The sequence below is a fragment of the Tamandua tetradactyla genome, chromosome 19 (assembly GCF_023851605.1).
Source record: "Tamandua tetradactyla isolate mTamTet1 chromosome 19, mTamTet1.pri, whole genome shotgun sequence".
NCBI lineage: Eukaryota > Metazoa > Chordata > Mammalia > Pilosa > Myrmecophagidae > Tamandua > Tamandua tetradactyla.
This window is the reverse complement of record NC_135345.1, coordinates 40,250,746-40,268,204: the sequence shown is the minus strand read 5'-3', so window position 1 is coordinate 40,268,204 and position 17,459 is coordinate 40,250,746. Positions and strand designations below refer to the sequence as shown.

At 42.4% G+C, this 17,459-nt stretch overlaps 2 protein-coding genes across 7 annotated transcripts in view; one reads left to right on the top strand and one right to left on the bottom strand.

Moving 5' to 3' along the window:
• KLF3 (KLF transcription factor 3) overlaps positions 1-17,054 on the bottom strand; it is a 34,513-nt gene extending 17,459 nt beyond the window's left edge. Inside the window, exons 1-2 of the mRNA XM_077136591.1 lie at positions 16,629-17,054; positions 1,826-1,921 (exon numbers count right to left, since the gene is read on the bottom strand). Coding sequence (XP_076992706.1) covers positions 1,826-1,882 — 57 coding nt within the window. The 5' untranslated portion in view covers positions 1,883-1,921; positions 16,629-17,054. The remainder of the gene's footprint in view (positions 1-1,825; positions 1,922-16,628) is intronic.
• LOC143663134 (uncharacterized) overlaps positions 16,189-17,459 on the top strand; it is a 67,877-nt gene continuing 66,606 nt past the window's right edge. For 5 of the 6 annotated variants that reach the window (XM_077136595.1, XM_077136596.1, XM_077136593.1 and 2 more), the window contains exon 1: positions 16,215-16,942. In XM_077136595.1, coding sequence (XP_076992710.1) covers positions 16,710-16,942 — 233 coding nt within the window. In that variant the 5' untranslated portion in view covers positions 16,215-16,709. Of the gene's footprint in view, positions 16,943-17,459 lie in introns of all 6 variants that reach the window. The other variant, XR_013165822.1, reaches the window with a different exon arrangement.

Here is a 17,459-nt window from a genome sequence, read left to right as displayed (position 1 = left end):
AATAGAATTTTTTATATTAGAGAGATTGTAGGTTTATAGAAAAAGCATGGAAAATACAGAATTCCCATATACCACCACCACCCCAATTATAAGACTTTGCACTAATGGGGTTAGAAATTATGAAAGGATATTATTCTAAATATACTCCTAAGTATAGTTCATAGTTTACAGTAGGGCTGTTTGTGTTGTACGGTCCTATGTTTTTGTTTATTCTAGTAACATACATACAATCTAAAATTTTCCATTTTAGCCACATTCGAATATATAATTCAATGTTGTTAATTACATTTACAATGTTATGCTACGATCACTACCATCCATTACCAAAACTTTTCCAAAAACTGTGTAGTTAAATTCTATAACTTTAGCTGAAGTTGAAAATGATAACATGAAGGAAAAAAGTGATCATTAATTACAAAAAAAATCAATGTATTTTAATTTCATATATTAACATAAGCTATAATGTTATGAAGTATACCAGTTACTTTAAACTCATTTTATTTCACATTTTTTTCAGTTAAGTACATTGCTTTGCACTTAATTATCATTCCAGCTTAGCAATGTGGATCTTCATTTTAGCTTTAAATTAGGCTCTTGAGCCATATTTTCATGTTTGATTAAAAGCACTGGGAGCACATCAACTGTAAAATGCATCACTGATAAATGAAATTAATGATCATGCAATAGTTGGGGGGAGAGTAGATAATGAATATGAGGACAGCATCAAATAACATTAGAAGCAGATTTAGGTTTCTGATGTTTAAAACTCTTACTGCTGAGTTATTATCTGAATATTATTGTATTCAGACACTTGGTTATCCAGTTGTTCTGCTGGATGATAAAATGTTATTTCCTGAAAGCTACTCTGAATTAACTTTTCATTATAGATATTGGCAAATACCTCACTACATTAGTAACAGCCATGGCAACTCAAGTTCCAAGGGCCTTGAAGTGACCCTTCTATCTATAAAGGCTTTTGGCAGGAACTTCCACAGCCAGTACAGAAGCATGATCTAATTTTGCACGTGTGTCATTACCAACTTTCAGATACATAACTCATCTTGATTTTCCCCTTGTGAATATTTTCGAAGCCCATGGAAGAAAAGAGCAAGACAGCATGGAAGCATCACCTTGTTATTTAATATTTAGTAAACCAGATCTCGAATCTCAACCCTCCTTGCTTTAAAGTCAGACATCTTTCTGCGGTCACCCATGGCTCATCTCCATAACACTAGAGCTGCACCTAAATAAACACGTGGAGTAATTATGAGCCCCCTGGTGTAATTACGAGCCCCCTGGTGACTCAGCAGCATCCAGAGGGGGTCTGGCATATGACAAGGGCTAGCAAGCGCTAAGGTGTCGAAAAGGACAATGAACAGGATTCCTGCCCAATTCATCTTCACCACCAAATTCTTTCTCTCTCTCACTTCTCTTCAATCGTCTCTCATACAGTCTCAGTTTCACATAGCAGTTGCCATGGTTTTTAATCAAAGCATTTTAATTTAATATATCTTCACATACAAAGGGACTGACTGATAAGCTTTTTAAACCTACTTCTGCCATACCAGATTCTCCTGAAGCCTAAGTCCTATGTGATCACATCTTGGGTTTTGTGTGTATAGGTCTTAAGGAAATATGGGTCCTGACGATTACGCTTTTTTCCGGCTGTTAGATGGGTGTTTGCCACCTCATTTACCACGAGGGCTTTGAGAAAGTTTGCCTTTCAAATGCTTGTCACGTAACAAGTAACTTTTAAGGAATAACACAATACATGATGATGTTATTACCACTTGGAATAAATAAAGAGAGATTTTGGAAAACTTACCACCGAGATAGGGTCCATGGCCTCTTGCTTAACAGGTACTGGGTCAAACATGAGCATTCTTTTAGTTAAACCTTCTAGGGTGTTCTGGTGTTTGGCCTAGAAAACAAAACAAAGTGTCCATCTAAATTTCAAGGTTATTTTAAATATAAACTAGTTAAAACAAACTACAATACTCCTTGCCCCTCTTTTCACTTCTCCTCCCCTGGGGAATAGCTGGAATTTGTTTCTCTTACCTACGAAAGATGCCATCTTATATAATTAAAACCAGACTTCATGGTTATAACCAGAAGAGAACCAACCAGCATTTCTAACTCAAATCCCTGACGTTTCTGGAACAATATGTGCGCCCCTTCTGAGCAGGAAAGTTTGCTTAAGACCCACATAACTTGTGAATGTTTAAACACCTTTCCCTTTTCCTTATGTTCATTACAGAAAAAAATTAGGGGAGAAAAAGACAAGCCAAAAAAAAGAAAATCAGAATCAACCATCATTAATATCTTTGCTTCACTCTTTCCAATCCTCTTCTTAAATAAATGGAAAGCATATACATAATATTCACTGTCCTCTTTTTCATCTGACAATTTATTGTGACACTGCTTCCTTTTCGTTAAGTATGAGCCCACACCATCAAATTCAATATGACAGTATGTCAACTGATCAGTTTAATTCATCCCTTTTTATTGGCCTCTTAGGTTGCTTTTAAATTTTCATTATTACCAACAGCAACAAGCATCCTTATACTTACGTAAGGATCTTAATTAATTTGTAGCTTACATTCTTAATTTTGTAGCTTACATTTTCTGGGGAATTTTTGGGTGAGAAGCATACACATTTTCCAAAGAATCTGATGCACTGCCAGGCAAAATTTTTCTATTACTTCGATTGATAAAATTCAACCTGTTACCCAACATCTCTACCAGCAAAGTATATTACCACTTAAAAAGATAAACTTTGCTAATTTGTTAGTCCCAAATATTCTACATTGATTTAAGGAAGAATAAATCATAATGAAGTTGGACATTTTATTTTAATCTCTATTGACCATTTTTATTTCTCTTCTGGAAAAACGCTTATTCAGGTCTTGAGCCTTTTTTCAACCTCTTATTATTTTTTAAGCACTTCTTACATATGAAGACTAAAAGTTTGTTTTGGTTTTCACTTGAATTTCTAGTCATTAGGAAATGAGGCAACCCTTAGTCTAACATAAAGGCAATGCCCACTTTGACTGACCTGGTTCTATCACTCGTATTTTATTATTTTGCTTGTGTTATCACTCCATTCTCTTTTGCATTCTAGACTACTCTACATCTAACACTAATCTACATCAAGTCAACTGTTTCCTCACAGGGAAAATATTCAGAATCTCTATATGTTCAATTGCATTTCTCAGGTTACAGAATTTCTGCCCAGCTACTACCCAGATCTTAAAAAGCCTGCTTCAGGCACTTACTATCCAAATGTGGTTTATGTGTTCACTGCTTTGATTAGTGGTAAGGAGGTATTTGTAGATCACCCTGGTTTGAGTGGGAAGATGAACAAGTCTATATGGGCTCAGCAAGTCCCTGGTTGTAGGTTACTTCCTGTATTTCAGTATCAGAATTCCTTACCTCCAACTCAAGGATAGCAACCCTGTAATTTGTTGTATTCATACTAAGATATTTTTGCATACAATAATAAAAGTAATACTGTACAGCTCTGGGGCCACACTGCATTTTTGAAGAAAGCCTGTTCTGTGTCTTATGATAACATACGACTATCATCATTAATTCAACATAAGGCTCTGACTTCAAAATTGTATTTCCCTACATCACAGGACTATTATAATCTGCTAACACAATTTAACACCAGGCTGCCCTTATCAACGTGCTACTACCCTCTTATGTCTCCCAGCAAAAACAAAGCCCAACAGCCAGTGAAATACGGATCATTTCTTAATGAAGGATAGAAAACCATTTTGTGTTTTGGGGTCTACTATCAACCAGTTCCCAGCCTAGGTGGCTGTAGAGAAGGACACTGTCCCAAGAATTGTCCAGTGCCCCACAGCAGACTTCAAACAAAAAGATAAGGGATCTGTTCACATCGATGAAGCCAGGTAATGTAGCAGCCCTGACCCACTGCCATCTGCTGTAGCCTCACATCAACTGCCCCTCCCACACGACACCTACAGCTTTTTGAGTTGGATCCGGTCTATTAGATTTATCCACTTCACTAACCAGTATCTTGGAGAACATTCTTCTAACAGTACTCACAATCTCAGGTGTATAAAAGGAAAAAAAAACCCTGGCCTCGAGACTGAAGTGGGCAATGTGCAACCTAATTCTGTGATGTAGCAACTCTTTTGAGAAGTAAAATGCAGAGGACTCCTCCCTTACCTATATCACAAGGTTTTAGGAAGGTCAAATGAGAGGAAAAATAAAAACAACAACCTTTGACCTCTAAATCATTTATATCAGCAAAATATTCATACAATTTTAGGATACCCCTCTTCTATGCATGGCACTAAATTGGTTGGTTCCAACTTCTGGACTAATGTCTGGTTTTTGCCTCTCTATTAACATAGGGATCAATTTCCTCCTTTCTTAAAAAAAAAAGATGAAATTCAGTTTAAAAATTAATCCTAGCTACACCTTGGGTTACTCTGCACCCTTTACTTCAAATAACAGAATCAAAGAAAATTTAAGACCATGGGCTCGAAGTTTGTTTTGGTTTAAATTCTAACTCTACCAAATTAGTTTATGAAACCTTCAACAGCTTTTCTTAACACCTATAGCAATGATAACTGGATCTACTTAGAAAATGAATTCTACATTAACTTGCTATATCTTCTATCACTTTAGGACATTATTTAAATCAGTTTTCTTCTTTAATCTTTCATGTTTTATCTAAATTTAATGACATGAATGCTGTGCAAGACTTACATGCATTAAGAGGAAAAATAAGGTTTAATATAAAGCCTTGTTCCTGACAAAACCTGATTTGTTTTTATTCAAGCAGAATTGTAATGGTATGTCTCGTTGTTTGAAACTGTACCTTATAAAGAATAAGTAGTTGTTAAAGGGATATAGCTCTCATTAAGGAAGTATTCTAGCTAATGAATGAAGAAGGGATGACAGAATTAGAGTATCACCGTTTTAAAATTCCTAACTAAATAACACAATACTGGGCAATTTTTTGAAAGTGTTCAAAATTCAATTATCACCATAAACAGAACCAAACTCACTACTCATTCACATGCCTAACAACACTTTGCAATTTGGTAGCTTCTCAAATGACTGATTATTCTTTTGATGATAGTGCTAGGATATGCGACAACTAAGATGCAAAGAAAATGCCTGGAATGGTACACTCCAAACTGTTAAAAATAGCTTCTTGGAAGTGGAGGTGGGACAGTTTTATACACTTCTATGTACAAATTAAATTAACTCTAGAATTAAGGACTTTTAACACAAATGGAGAGAGAAGCTAAGTTAGAAAGGAACAGAATTTGGAATGAGAATCAAACACACTTAAATCAGTTTTTTGTTTACTTGCCAAAAAATTCTACATTCTTTACCCCCTGTGCCCACACCTCTAATCAGACCTTTTTTGTGCCACTGATATTGAGTTCTGGTCTAAAACCAGAAAGAGTGACTGCAGTGCCCCCAAAGTGCCTTCCATATAACTGAGAATTAACGTAAGCACTTAAAGAATGAGGGTCCCAATACTTGGAGGCTTTCGTTACACATGGGCAGCTCAGGGCTCTGGGGATATTGCCATCATTTTAAAAGAATGCCCAACTACATACATGCTGAAGAAAATCTATTACACAACACCAAGCAATCTTAGGAAGACCAGTAGGTGGCGCACTAAAACAAGTATTAGCGACTACAATGCTAATGGCAGCCAAAGTTTGTCAACCCCTGGGTCTTTAAAATTAGTGGGTTTTAACCAGGCTCAAGAATTCTGTTAACTGTTTTATGTGGGTGTCAAAGAGATGAGAAGGCACCAAACATGGTTCTGCTTTTTCTTACAACTGTTTTCCAATCATAAACACATTTACATCGTAGTTGTATTTAACTAAGCAGAAGTACATTCTAAAGCTACAGTAAGCAATCTCAGAATAATACCATATTTAAGAGAAAAAGGGGCAAAATCGGTTTAAAAAATTTCTAAGCTACCAAGGTGCTTAAAAGCAAAAATATAGGAATGTTATCGGTGTCAAAATAATTTTCCATAACTGGAGCAAATATCTTGCCAAACTTATGTTATTTTGCTGGGAAGCATCAATAAAATTGAATTTTTTTTCTCAAAAAGAAACAGATTTCCCATTACACTCTCTACTTATCCCTGCTGACTTTTCAGATGTCAAAATAAGGGTCAGATTTTTGCCAAAATGCAAAACTGTGATTATTTATTAAAAAGCTTGGTTAATCATTTACATGAAGTTTCAGAAGAAATATAGTTCAGTTTCAGAGTCCTATTCAGGGCTCTTTGGAGCTTCCTGGACAATTGCTTTATGAGGGCACAATATGAGCTTCAGAGCTTAGGAATACACATAGTGCAAGGACCAAGTTATGCCACCAAGTCTTCTTTTTAAGTAGTTTGTTTCAAACCTAGAACACACTTTACTATAGAAACGACCTTAAAAATGACTGCCCTTTCCTCAAAAGCATGAGGGAGAGAGCCTGTTTTTGTGTATGTCTAAGGCAGCACCAGTTTTAATACAAGTGTCTTATCTTTGAGCAAGAAGAAAAGGGGAAGTTTTCACCCCTGTTTCTTGGAGATAGGACCTACTTCTGGCATTCTCTCTTTGCATCTCCCTTTTTCATGTCCTTTATTTTTCTGCAGATCCTCAAAGGGTCTTGCCTCATCCTCCCCACACCCAGCCTTACCCTAAATGCTTCAAGTTACCTGCCTCTTTCAAAACAAATCTTTGTTTTCTAGTTGGCCTCAGTCAGGCGTAAGGCAGAAAAGCAGTGTGGTTAAACCAACATATCGCCCTCTTTTTATACTGCAAAGTGTTTGGATTTTTAAAGAAGGAAGCTGGTTACCTCCCCCTACCCTTTATGCTCATCCCACCCTACAAGAACCATAGGGAAGAAAAATTAAAAAAAAAAAAAAAGGTGCTCGTGTGTGTTTGTAATTCTTGGCTATGCAGACAAGCAACATCCCTGTAGCTAAACTTCCTTTTAGAGAAACTTTATTCCCTTCACATCTGTACCCAAACTCTTTAAAAGGTCCCGATGAGTCGAATAACGTTTCATGGTAGTTGTACCAGGGACCTTGCCCAGAAAAACAAGGGGACAGGCAACAGAGAGTAGCCATTTTAAACTTGGAGGCTTTACCTGGAAATATGTCCTGTTTTCCTATCACTTGATTTTCTATCACTGGCTTCTATTTTTGGTTTGAAAAGACAAGTTCCATGGACTACTTCTAAATCTTTGTCCCTCATAAATTAAGATTATTTTGCACTAAAATGTTTTGTAAATGGGAAAGAAGTTAAGTTAGTTTCAGGTTAAATATAATGATCCAGTGAGCAAACAATCCGCCCTCTCTCCTCTCTCTGCTAACAAGCCACCCAATTTTACTTTCCTGCCTCCACCCATCTGCTCCACCCTGTGGAGACTTGCCAAGAGTCCAACTTGTCCAAACAGGACATGGCTTCAGATAAGATTCAGCCCACACCCTGTACTTCGGAAAGACCAAGTGAAGCAATTGATTTTGCATGTAAATAAGGACAGGTGCAAAGGTACCAACCAAGCAAAATTCTTACAGGTTTCCAGCCGGCGGGCCAGCAGAGAAGAGGTAGGGGAGTGGGGAAAATCCAAACCCATAGGTACCCTTGAGGTAAACTCTCAAGTGCAATGCCACCTAGTTAATTGCAATCCACACCCTTCTTAAGGAGATGTTAGCAAATTCGATTTTCCCAACTGAGGTTACACGCTTGCTGTCTGAGAATTTTGTATTTTGATTCTAAGGGCAAGCAACGCAAGAGACACTGAAAAATAGCCATGATGTAAATTAACCCTGCTATACACAAGCCCTTAGGTATGGCCCAGCCTAAGCCTAAGCCTTCACAATTCTCTTCTGTGAAGCACTATGTAATCAAATTCAGAAGGTCTGCAGGAGGCCATCTCCCTGGTGGTGCCCTATCACAGGAGACCCACCCCACTCCACCCATGGGGCCCCACCCAGAGGGAGTGGGAGGTTGGGAGGAGCCAATTGGCTCCCAGTCAGCAGTCAGTTCCTGGAAATTCCAGCCTGAACGAGGATAGCTGGAATCTTATAAATAACCAGAAAGATTCATCATGGTGCTACATAATTCAGTGGGCTACCGAGGATTCTCCATTAAACATGTATCTCATAGAGCCACCCAATCTTCAGATACAAAGCCATGAGCTAATAACTGCTCTCTCCCTTCAAGAGTAAACAAACAAAAAGAAACAGAGAAGCATTTTGAACCACTGCTATGCAGGAGAATTAATTCAACATGTCCAAAACCCAAATCCTCCTCCTCTTCCACCCTGCCTCTTTAAAAGCTGTCCCCCAGCCCCACTCCATTGGCTTTATTCTCCTGTCAACTACCCTGGAAACCTAGGGGTCATTTTAAAAGCCTTCCTCACTTCCTTTTCTTTTCATTTCTACTGTTGTCATTGGGGTCCAGTTCCCCCTGCCCGCCCCCGCTGCCTCAAGACTGTGTTACTGGGGGATTTTTCCTCCATGAATCTCTCCATTCCCAATTTCTTTACTCCTCCATCCAACTTCGACGGCCTTGCTGCCTACATTTTCCTAGGTCCTTTTCTCATTTAGTCTTTCACAAGCTCAAAAGCCTTCCTCCCGCCAGGATTCCCAGGGATCAGAGTGGATTACAGAGATTCAAGCGCCCATCTTCAGCACCACCATTTCCAACCAGCTGCCCCGAGTGCCCTTCATGCTGGCCACTCCATCTTTCTTCCCCCTTCCTCCGGTCCCCACCCCCTTTTGTTCATTTTTGGCCCTGGTGCTGAGCACACAGCGTGGAAACACCCCCGCCCCCTTCCGGCTTATCTAAATCCTCCTAATTCTTCAAAGGCCAGCTCAAGGCCCTGCTTGCTCTGGGGCCAGCTGATTGCTCCCTGGTAGATCTGCTGCTGCCTTGCTTACCTAGATATGCTGGACCTTTTAACTTTCCAAATGCTCTGAATTGTTCCACCACCTGGATTGGAGCAACTGAAGGACAGGAATGACTTATACTTCCTTAGAGGGCTCTGCCCCCTCTCCCCAGAGACCACACTGCACACTGGCTTGGATTATCAGAGCCCCTGCACATAGTAGGTGTTCTACAGTCCTTTTCATCTCCCTTTGAATGCGTTTGAAATCCCCCTTAAATAATAGGGTGGGACACCCTAATCCTAGGGGAAAATTATTAAACCAAACTTCCTTAACGATAAGTTATTGCTCCTGGCCAGCGCCTTGCTAAAGGTGCTCTAGAAACTTTACCAGTATCATCTTCAAAGAATTTCTTTTATTACCCACCCAGAGAAAATTTCTGAACAAGCCTAGTGCCAAGGTCTCTACTTTGTTTTAAAACCTAAAACAGAAAGGGAGAAGAAGTGACTGCAGAGGGAGGAGCCTGGGAAGGATGAACACTAGGCTTTCAAAAGGACACAGGCTGATGAAGAAAAGCAAGGGGCAAAGTGATTCCACAGGGTTCCTGCTGATCACTGCCAGGTGTGGTTTTTTACATGGATCATGCCATTCAAGCCTCGGGCGGTGGGCACCACTTACTTTCCCATTTTACTGATGTAAGTACTGAAACACAGACAGGCAAAGTAATCTGCAAAAGATCACACAGCCAAGTTGTAGAGTCAAGATTTGAATCCAAGGAAGTCTGACTTCAAGGCTGGTGGATGTGGCACTTCACTGGATTGCCTCTCTGTGCAGAGGCCAATGCTGCATCACAAGCAGCACTAGCAGGGTAGCAATTTCTGCAAGATTTGTACGTGGGGGGATGGGGATATGGAGCACGTAGACAGTGCATTTACAGTGGCGGCAGTTTCAGCTCCTTCCAACTGGCCCCTGCTACCTACCTCTCCCTGTGTGCATGCTTGGACGCAAGATCAAAAGACACATTCTGGAGGCCCCAAATTAGGCTATTACTCTTCCTAGCCAATGCACCTGCAATTGGTCCATAAAAATGCTAAGAAAAATTGGCAGCTTTACCCAAGTAAATACGGAAATCCTCATAATAACTGTATAAAGGTGAAGGGTTAGGTCCTTATCCCCATTTTAGAAAATGAGGAAATGGAAGCACAGAGGTGAAATGAATCGCCCAAATTCGCAGAGCTGTTGAAGCTGCAGCCAAGAACAGAAGTGTGGCTGCCTCTAGACTCAGAGTTCTCTCTGTTCTGCCTTAGAGTCTGGGCTGTGAGGCTGACTTTGAGGTCCAATCACCTCATATGGGAGTCACTCCCCTGGATTGGAGGGTGTGGGAGAGGTGCAGAGCCACACTGGTCCAAGTCAAGCTGTGATATAGGAAGGTGCCAGCAGGCAATTAAGATTTCAAAATGCCGTTTCAGGTTAGATCACTGCAGATCTACTCTGTCCTGTGGCACAACTAGGAATAATGACTGCAGATAATTTAAGATTACCTCTAATGAGTAGGTTCTCCATAAATATTTGTGAGATGAATAAATGAATGGATGTCAAGCCACACTTCTCACATGCTACGATAAAATTAAGGGCAAGAGCCTCGGGATGGTTGTACACCAGGTGTCTCACAAAGTAAAACTGGCCCAGGGGCCAGTGAAGATAGCCTGAAAAATCGTCTTCTAAAAATTAGCAAAGTCAATGCAAACAACGTGGGAGGCTCAAGAAGAAGAAAAAAACACCCTTGATTGGAGAACTAAGGGGAACAGGCACTTGAACTAACTAATGGAAGTCGTTTTGGGGCGCAAAGTTCTGGAAGCTACCAGGATGTAAAATGCAAGAGCAGATAAAGGACTGGATTTTGGTGATTAGACTCAAAGGACAGTAGTCAGGAGAAAGAACAGAGAACAGGCCAAAAGAGCGAAAATCCCCACCATTCCCAAGTCGCTCTCCAGGGTAGAAAGCACTGACCTCAATGGCCACTTGACTTTCTCAGGTCTACGTTTTGCCAAACTCCACTGATACGGGTCTAGACTACCTCCAGGCCATCCCGGAGGAGGTCCCCAGGCTCTCCAGAGATTGGCAATCTGCCCTGAGTGTTTGCCAGACTGAGCTGGGCTTTGGGAGTCCTCCTCATAGGGGGCTGCCTCACGGAGCACCCCCTTCCTGGAAATCGGGTAAGAGCTAGACCCAGGGGTTACAAGAAGCCATGGGCTGAAGGGATTCTTAGCTTGTTACATTCTGCCTGCAATCCTCTCCCCCCTAAATAATTAGATGGGAAAATGATAATGTATTCTGCCTGACAATGGAATGAGTTTCAAAAAGCTCCAGGAACCTGTTTTGCTAAAAGAAAGAATCTTATTACTAAACACTTTCACCGAAGAATACGAAGCATACAGACACTTTTTTAATGTTCCATAGAACTATGCTGACACTCCAGAAGCAATACAGGGCCAGTTGGTCAAAGGGATATCTTTTCGCTTTGGGAAAAAACAGTCCTAGTTCTGGTTCAGAAACTGTTTCTATAGCATTGTGTCTCTTTTATTACTACTAAATTTCAAGGAAGGAGAGTTGGGGGTGGGGAAGCAGGGCTACCTCCTTTAGACAATGCTTTCCCTTATCAGGGCAGACTGCTGTCTGGTTTCCTGTCTCCGAGCTCTGGCACTACTGCTTAAGATGTGAACAGGGGTGTAAGAAGGGACAGATGAGGCTTGAATTTAAGGATACTGAAGACCATGATAACCTTTCTTTCTTACAACTGACTCCAAGATGAATTTTGACTAGAATATTACATATTAGCAAACCGGGTATTATTTTTTTTAAAGATGAGATTCTAGGGGTTATTTTTTTTTTTAAGCTTTCACCAATGCTAAATCATATATTTCAGAAGGAAATGCAAATTCCAGAATAATATAATTCCTATCATTTTAAGGATGAGCTTGCTTTTTTTTTCCTTCCTTCAACAGAAGTAGGTCTGAAAACAGTAAGAAATACTGCCTAAGTTGTTCATTTTAAAGCAAAAATGTTGACTTGGAAGTATTAAGAAAGGCAAGGATCTAAAGGGGGGGTGGGACATGGAGACAAATGAAACTGAGTTAAATAGTGATTTATATGGTCATGAGATGAAACTGTTTTCCCCCCTTTTTTAGTAATTATAACTATGAGGCAGGTAATATTTTTTCGTCAGTTGCTTAGCTCAGCATTTAAAAGCTTGCCAAACTTTTTTTCTGATAGGAGGTATTAGACCCGAATCGTCTCTAATAACTACCTTTCTCCTGGCAAAAAAAAAGGGGGTGGGGTGGAGGACAGAATAGCTATGGGCACGCCAATATAAGCTTGCTAACAGCTTTGGAATCAAAACAAAAAAACCCAGGTCAATTTGGGATATGTATTGTAAAGGTTTTTTGACCTACAAGTCAGCTTAATATTAAAGTCTGTTTTCCCCAAAGGAGAAAGAAAAAATCTTGAGACTTTCCAAAATTTCCCATACTTTTTCAAGTAAGGTCCCCAGTAGCTTACTACTTGATCCTAGTATCTTCTTTAACATCATATTTTATATTTCCATAAAGAAAGAATATAGTGGGACGTGAAGTTTAAAACCAAAGTTATTTTTTCATCACTTTCTTTTTATATGTTGTATGGCAGAAGTCATATTTCATTCTTTCTCCATGTATCCCCTATCGCAGCACCATTTACTGAATTTTTGTTTGTTTTGTTTGTTTGCTTATTTGTTTGGGGAGTGCACCGGCCAGGAATCAAACCCAGGTTTCCCACGTGGCAGGCGAGAATTCTACCACTGAACTTCCCCTTGCACCCTCACTTTTTTGGACAAAACTTCATTTGTTGCCTCAGCAAACTCTTGAACTTAATTCCATTAAAGAACACGGTATATAAGTCCCTTAGATTTTAAAGATAATCTAAAAACAATCAGTTTAAGAATAAACTCGCCAAATATCTTCTTTTCCAAAAGAAAATGTCTATATAACTTACTGAAGAACCAAAAGGAAAGTATTTAAGGTAGGTTTTAAATAGTTAACCCACAACTGACAGATCATACCAAAAAAAAAAAAAAGGGAGGGGGATGGGAATTATGAAAAAGTTGTCCTTGTAAAAAAATGAGAGAATTCTCCTTCTGTATTCAAAACATAAGATTAAAATTTTCCAAACTATCATTGAATGGATTTTTAAATTTCTACTTCTTTTTTTCCAGTTTTTTATTCTCGAAACAGGTGGGATATCAGCTCTAGAATGAGTTAAAATCTTTGTCCTCAAAAAAAACAACTTATCCTGGTCTTTAAATCTTTGCCTTTAAAAAGAATGGGATTTTCTCAATATATTCAATGTTCTCCTTCAATCATTTTTCTAAAGATTTCTTCTTTAAAACCTAAGTGAGCACATCCAAGTTGGCCAAGATTGTTTAAATTCCCCATCTAAAGAAGCCTCCTAAACCTTGAGCCTGCTGCCCAGGATGTGAAGAGGGTGGGCCCCAGCTTTCAGATAATGCAAAAGTATTCTAAACTCTAAAGTGTTAACACCAATCCAAAATTGATACCTTCAGGGCAAAATGCCTATGTCAAAACAAACATACACATTAGCCATTTCAAAACAAGAATTAAAAAACAAAAGAACAGAAACCAACTTTTAAAAAAAGATTTCTTCACCATTATGAACACAATTTTTTTTAAATTAATGATCTGGCAATGACAATAACAACAACAACAACAACAACAACAACAATAATAATGAAAGGTAAAAGTATTTATTTACCCATATAAACACACTGGGGCAAAGGGTATATGTTAAAAGGTTAACTGACTCCTCATTATGACATAACACAGGCATCTTAAGCAATCGCAAGTGTTAGAGACATGATAACTCCCTGGGTGGATATGGAGTTGAGGGGCAGGGACCATGGCCCAGACTGGGCTACTGATCTACCAGAAAGCAGCCTGAAACAGGAAAGAGCACACATATGCCACTTGGAATGTATGACGCAAACCCCAGCCTTGAAACAAAGAACAGGAAACAGCTCTGCTGGCTGTGCTGGAGAGAAAGCACAGAGAAACATTTAGCCGGCCCTCCCTGACCCTATATTCATGAGCAGCTGGAGTTTTTTAAGACAACAACAGGGGGGTGGAGGTGTTTGTTCTATGGGTGTGAATAATAACACCAGTTTTATACAGGGGACCTGCCCTATTTACAAATAGGAGCTGCTACATACAGTAAACATCATAAGTGAACATGTGATTTTATCATATTCAAGCAGCAGAGACCTTCATAATTAACACCAGCCTCCCTCCGGATTTCTTTTGTCCCTTTCTCCCCCATGCCAATAGCTGGTCTCTAGCCTGATCAAATGATGATTATCATTCTGGCTCAGAGCATCTTGAGGAAAATGAAAATAGAGCACTGCTGTTAAGAATTAAGATTACAACTAGGTTACCACACATAATTGAAAATTAGATCCATTTTAAGGGTCCCTCAGTCACAGAACTAAATTCCGAGACGTGGTCTGTGGCACATCTAGAGTCACCCCAAGTTTTCACTGTCCTTTTCCACCTGCAGTTATAGACACATACGCTCACAGCTGCACATCTGTTTCAATGTACACACGTCTACAGAAATTCACCTTGGATAATGTGATTCCATCCCTGACATTTCACTTAATCCAAAATTGTTATACAATCTGTATACCGACTTTTAAAAGATAGTAATAGGTCTGTTTTCTTTTAGGAATTTTTAAAGTAGAGAAATCCACTCCTAGCTCTTTCCTATTATTTCTCTTTACTCTCTGACTGTTTAACTCAGCTTTTCATTACCAGAGATTTAAGGATCTGTGGGTAGACAAAACTACAGGTTCAAAAAAAAAGGCATCACTGTGCCCATAGCAACCAAAAGACTGGGTTTTAACTTAGAAACTTTGCAGTGAAAAAAAAAACACACAATAGCTTTTGTCAAAGCTATGTTGCTTTTTCATATGGACAAGGTTTTGTGGTCTAAGCAGCCACTTTTTTATTTTTCTAATGGTTATACAGCAAACCCTGAAGAATACAGAAACAGAGAAATCAGTTTCTGCAGAAAGTTTAAATTAATCAAACACTCTGAGGTTCCTATTAATAGCCCAAGGCCAACTCACATACTGCTTGTCTCAAGCCAGAAAAAAACTTATCTGTCAACTTTCTTTAAAAATACGAACTCACAAAATTTTGGAGATATTAATGCTATTAGATTTCTGCTCCCCACCTCCGACCCCAAAGCAAGTCTTCACTATCATCTAAACGGATTTCTCTTATAAAATTTCTCCTCAAATTCATACATAAAGCAATCAGAAAAGGACAGTGCAAAACTGCTCTGTGGAACACCCTATGATAATAAGCAACTGGCCTTTTCCCCACTTGATTTTGCTTAGTAATTACAGATGGTAAATCTAATGAAGTCAGAAGATCACTTTTCCCCAGATACCAGACTCTTTTAAGAACATAATCAATATATTTAAAGCGTCTTGGGTGTATCAATGGAAAAAAAAATCAGTTAAAAAAATCTGTGAAAACGTTTATTTTAGTGACTACAAGAAGGGAAGCAATTTCCATTTAACCTGACTTAAAAGTAAGTCCCATTCACATGTTCTCCGTTTGGTATTATTGTACACTACTGTAAAATTTAAACCAGAAAAAGAGGGTTCTCCCGTTTAAGTGCCAAGGACACGGACATGACAATTACAAGTATTATCTGCTATCACAGAAAAAGAGCCTGAAATGCTGGGTACGTCCCATGGGTGCTGGTCCAGGGATCACTTCTCGGCCCACACCTGGCTCGGGTCCCTAAAGCTGCAGGCATTTGCCCTAAGGTACTCTATACGCCTCCAGCTACACTGCAATCCTCCTTCCAGGCACTGCGGCAGGTTCTTTCCGGGTCCCGAGGAGGACTCTCCAAACCCGGCCAGCTCTTTTCCCCTGCCCAGGAGAATCCGGACGCCCTGCAGCGCCTGGAGCCCTGGACCGAGAACGGGATGCTAACTCCACTCCCAATTGCCCAAGTTTCCTCCCAGACGGCCTGGAGGCTGCTCCAAGTTTGCTCCGCCGGGCAAGCGGCCGCGCGCCCAGTCCGGCAGGGGGATAGCTGGGGGCACCCGCGGAGGGAGGGGAGGGAGCGGGAGTGGGGGGAACCGGGGGGGGGGGAGGGAGCCGGGGGGGGGGGGGAACCGGGAAGGGGAGGAGCAGGAGCGCGCGGCGGCCTCGGCGCTACCTTTCTCCAAACAACGTTGCCACACGCGGCGAACGCTGATTTCTGGGGCTTTGGAGGGAATCGCGGGCGGGCAGGCGGCGGCCCGGGGACCACACAGGTGAGGCCCCGCCTGCGCCGTCCCCGGGCCGGAGGCTGTCTGGGGGGCCGTGGCCGGCGCAGGCAGCCCCACGCCCCTGAACCTCCGGATACGCGCCGTGGATTCCCTCACCGTGACCGGTCCCACTTGTGACCGCTGAGCCCGGGGCCTCCTCCCCCTCGCCTCCCTCTCCGCCCCCACCCCCGGCAGCGAGGAGCTGTTGCACTTTCCCAAGCCCGCAGGCGCCCCCACCCCCACGCTGCACCGTCCCAAGCCCATTCACTACCCCCCTATTAAAAATATTCAACTAGACACGACGAAAAGGGGGTCGATTGGAGTCAGGCGTGAAAGAAAAGTGAGGGAGTGAGGACTTACTTTGAGAACCGCGGTGCTGAGCGCAGCGGACGATAAATAAAGGCCCGGCTCCGGGCTTCCTTAAACCCCACGAATGCAGTAATGTCAGCGCTCCAGTTCGGGCAGCGGCAGCGGCCGCAGGGGACCCGGACGCGCGCGCGTGCGACAGACGCGGTTCGGTTCGGCTCGGCTCGGCGGGCGCTTGCTTTGCGCTCCGGCTCCGGCCCGGCTCCGCGCGGCTCCGTTCCTGGCTCCCCTCTGGCTCCTGGCACCAACTCCGGGCAGTCACATGACGCCGGCGCCGCTCTCTCTGCGAGCCTCCCGAGGCTGGCGGGGTAAGTAGAGGCTGGAACCCGGGGTGGGAGGGTCAGGGAGGGGAGAGGGAGCCGCCGCGGCCGCCCGGGCTGGGCGGGTCCCCACCCACTTGGGTGGAGGCAGCCGCCGGAGGGGTCGGCCGAGTCACTCGCGCAAACACGCACCCCGCCCTGCGCCCTTCCCCCGCCACCCCCGCCTCCCGCGCCGCCTCCGCCCCGCCCCGCCCAGTCACCCGGGGACGGCCTGACAGACAGTCATTATTCCCCGGAGCCGGGCGCCGCCCCGCCGGCCAAACCTGTCCCGCGAGGCGCGGCGCAGCCGTGGGGCTGGGCGTGCACTGCGCGGCCCCCGCCCCAAAAGCTCCCGCCCCCCGCCCTGGCTCGGAGCGGCGGACCCTGAGCGCACGCCCTGCGCCCTCGCCCCGGAGGCCCCGCCCGTGCCCCATCCCCGCACCCTCCGCCCAGCGCCCTCCGCCCTCCTCCCTGGGGCCCGCGCCCCACCCGCCTGGGACCCGCCGCCGCGCCGCCGCCCGAGCCC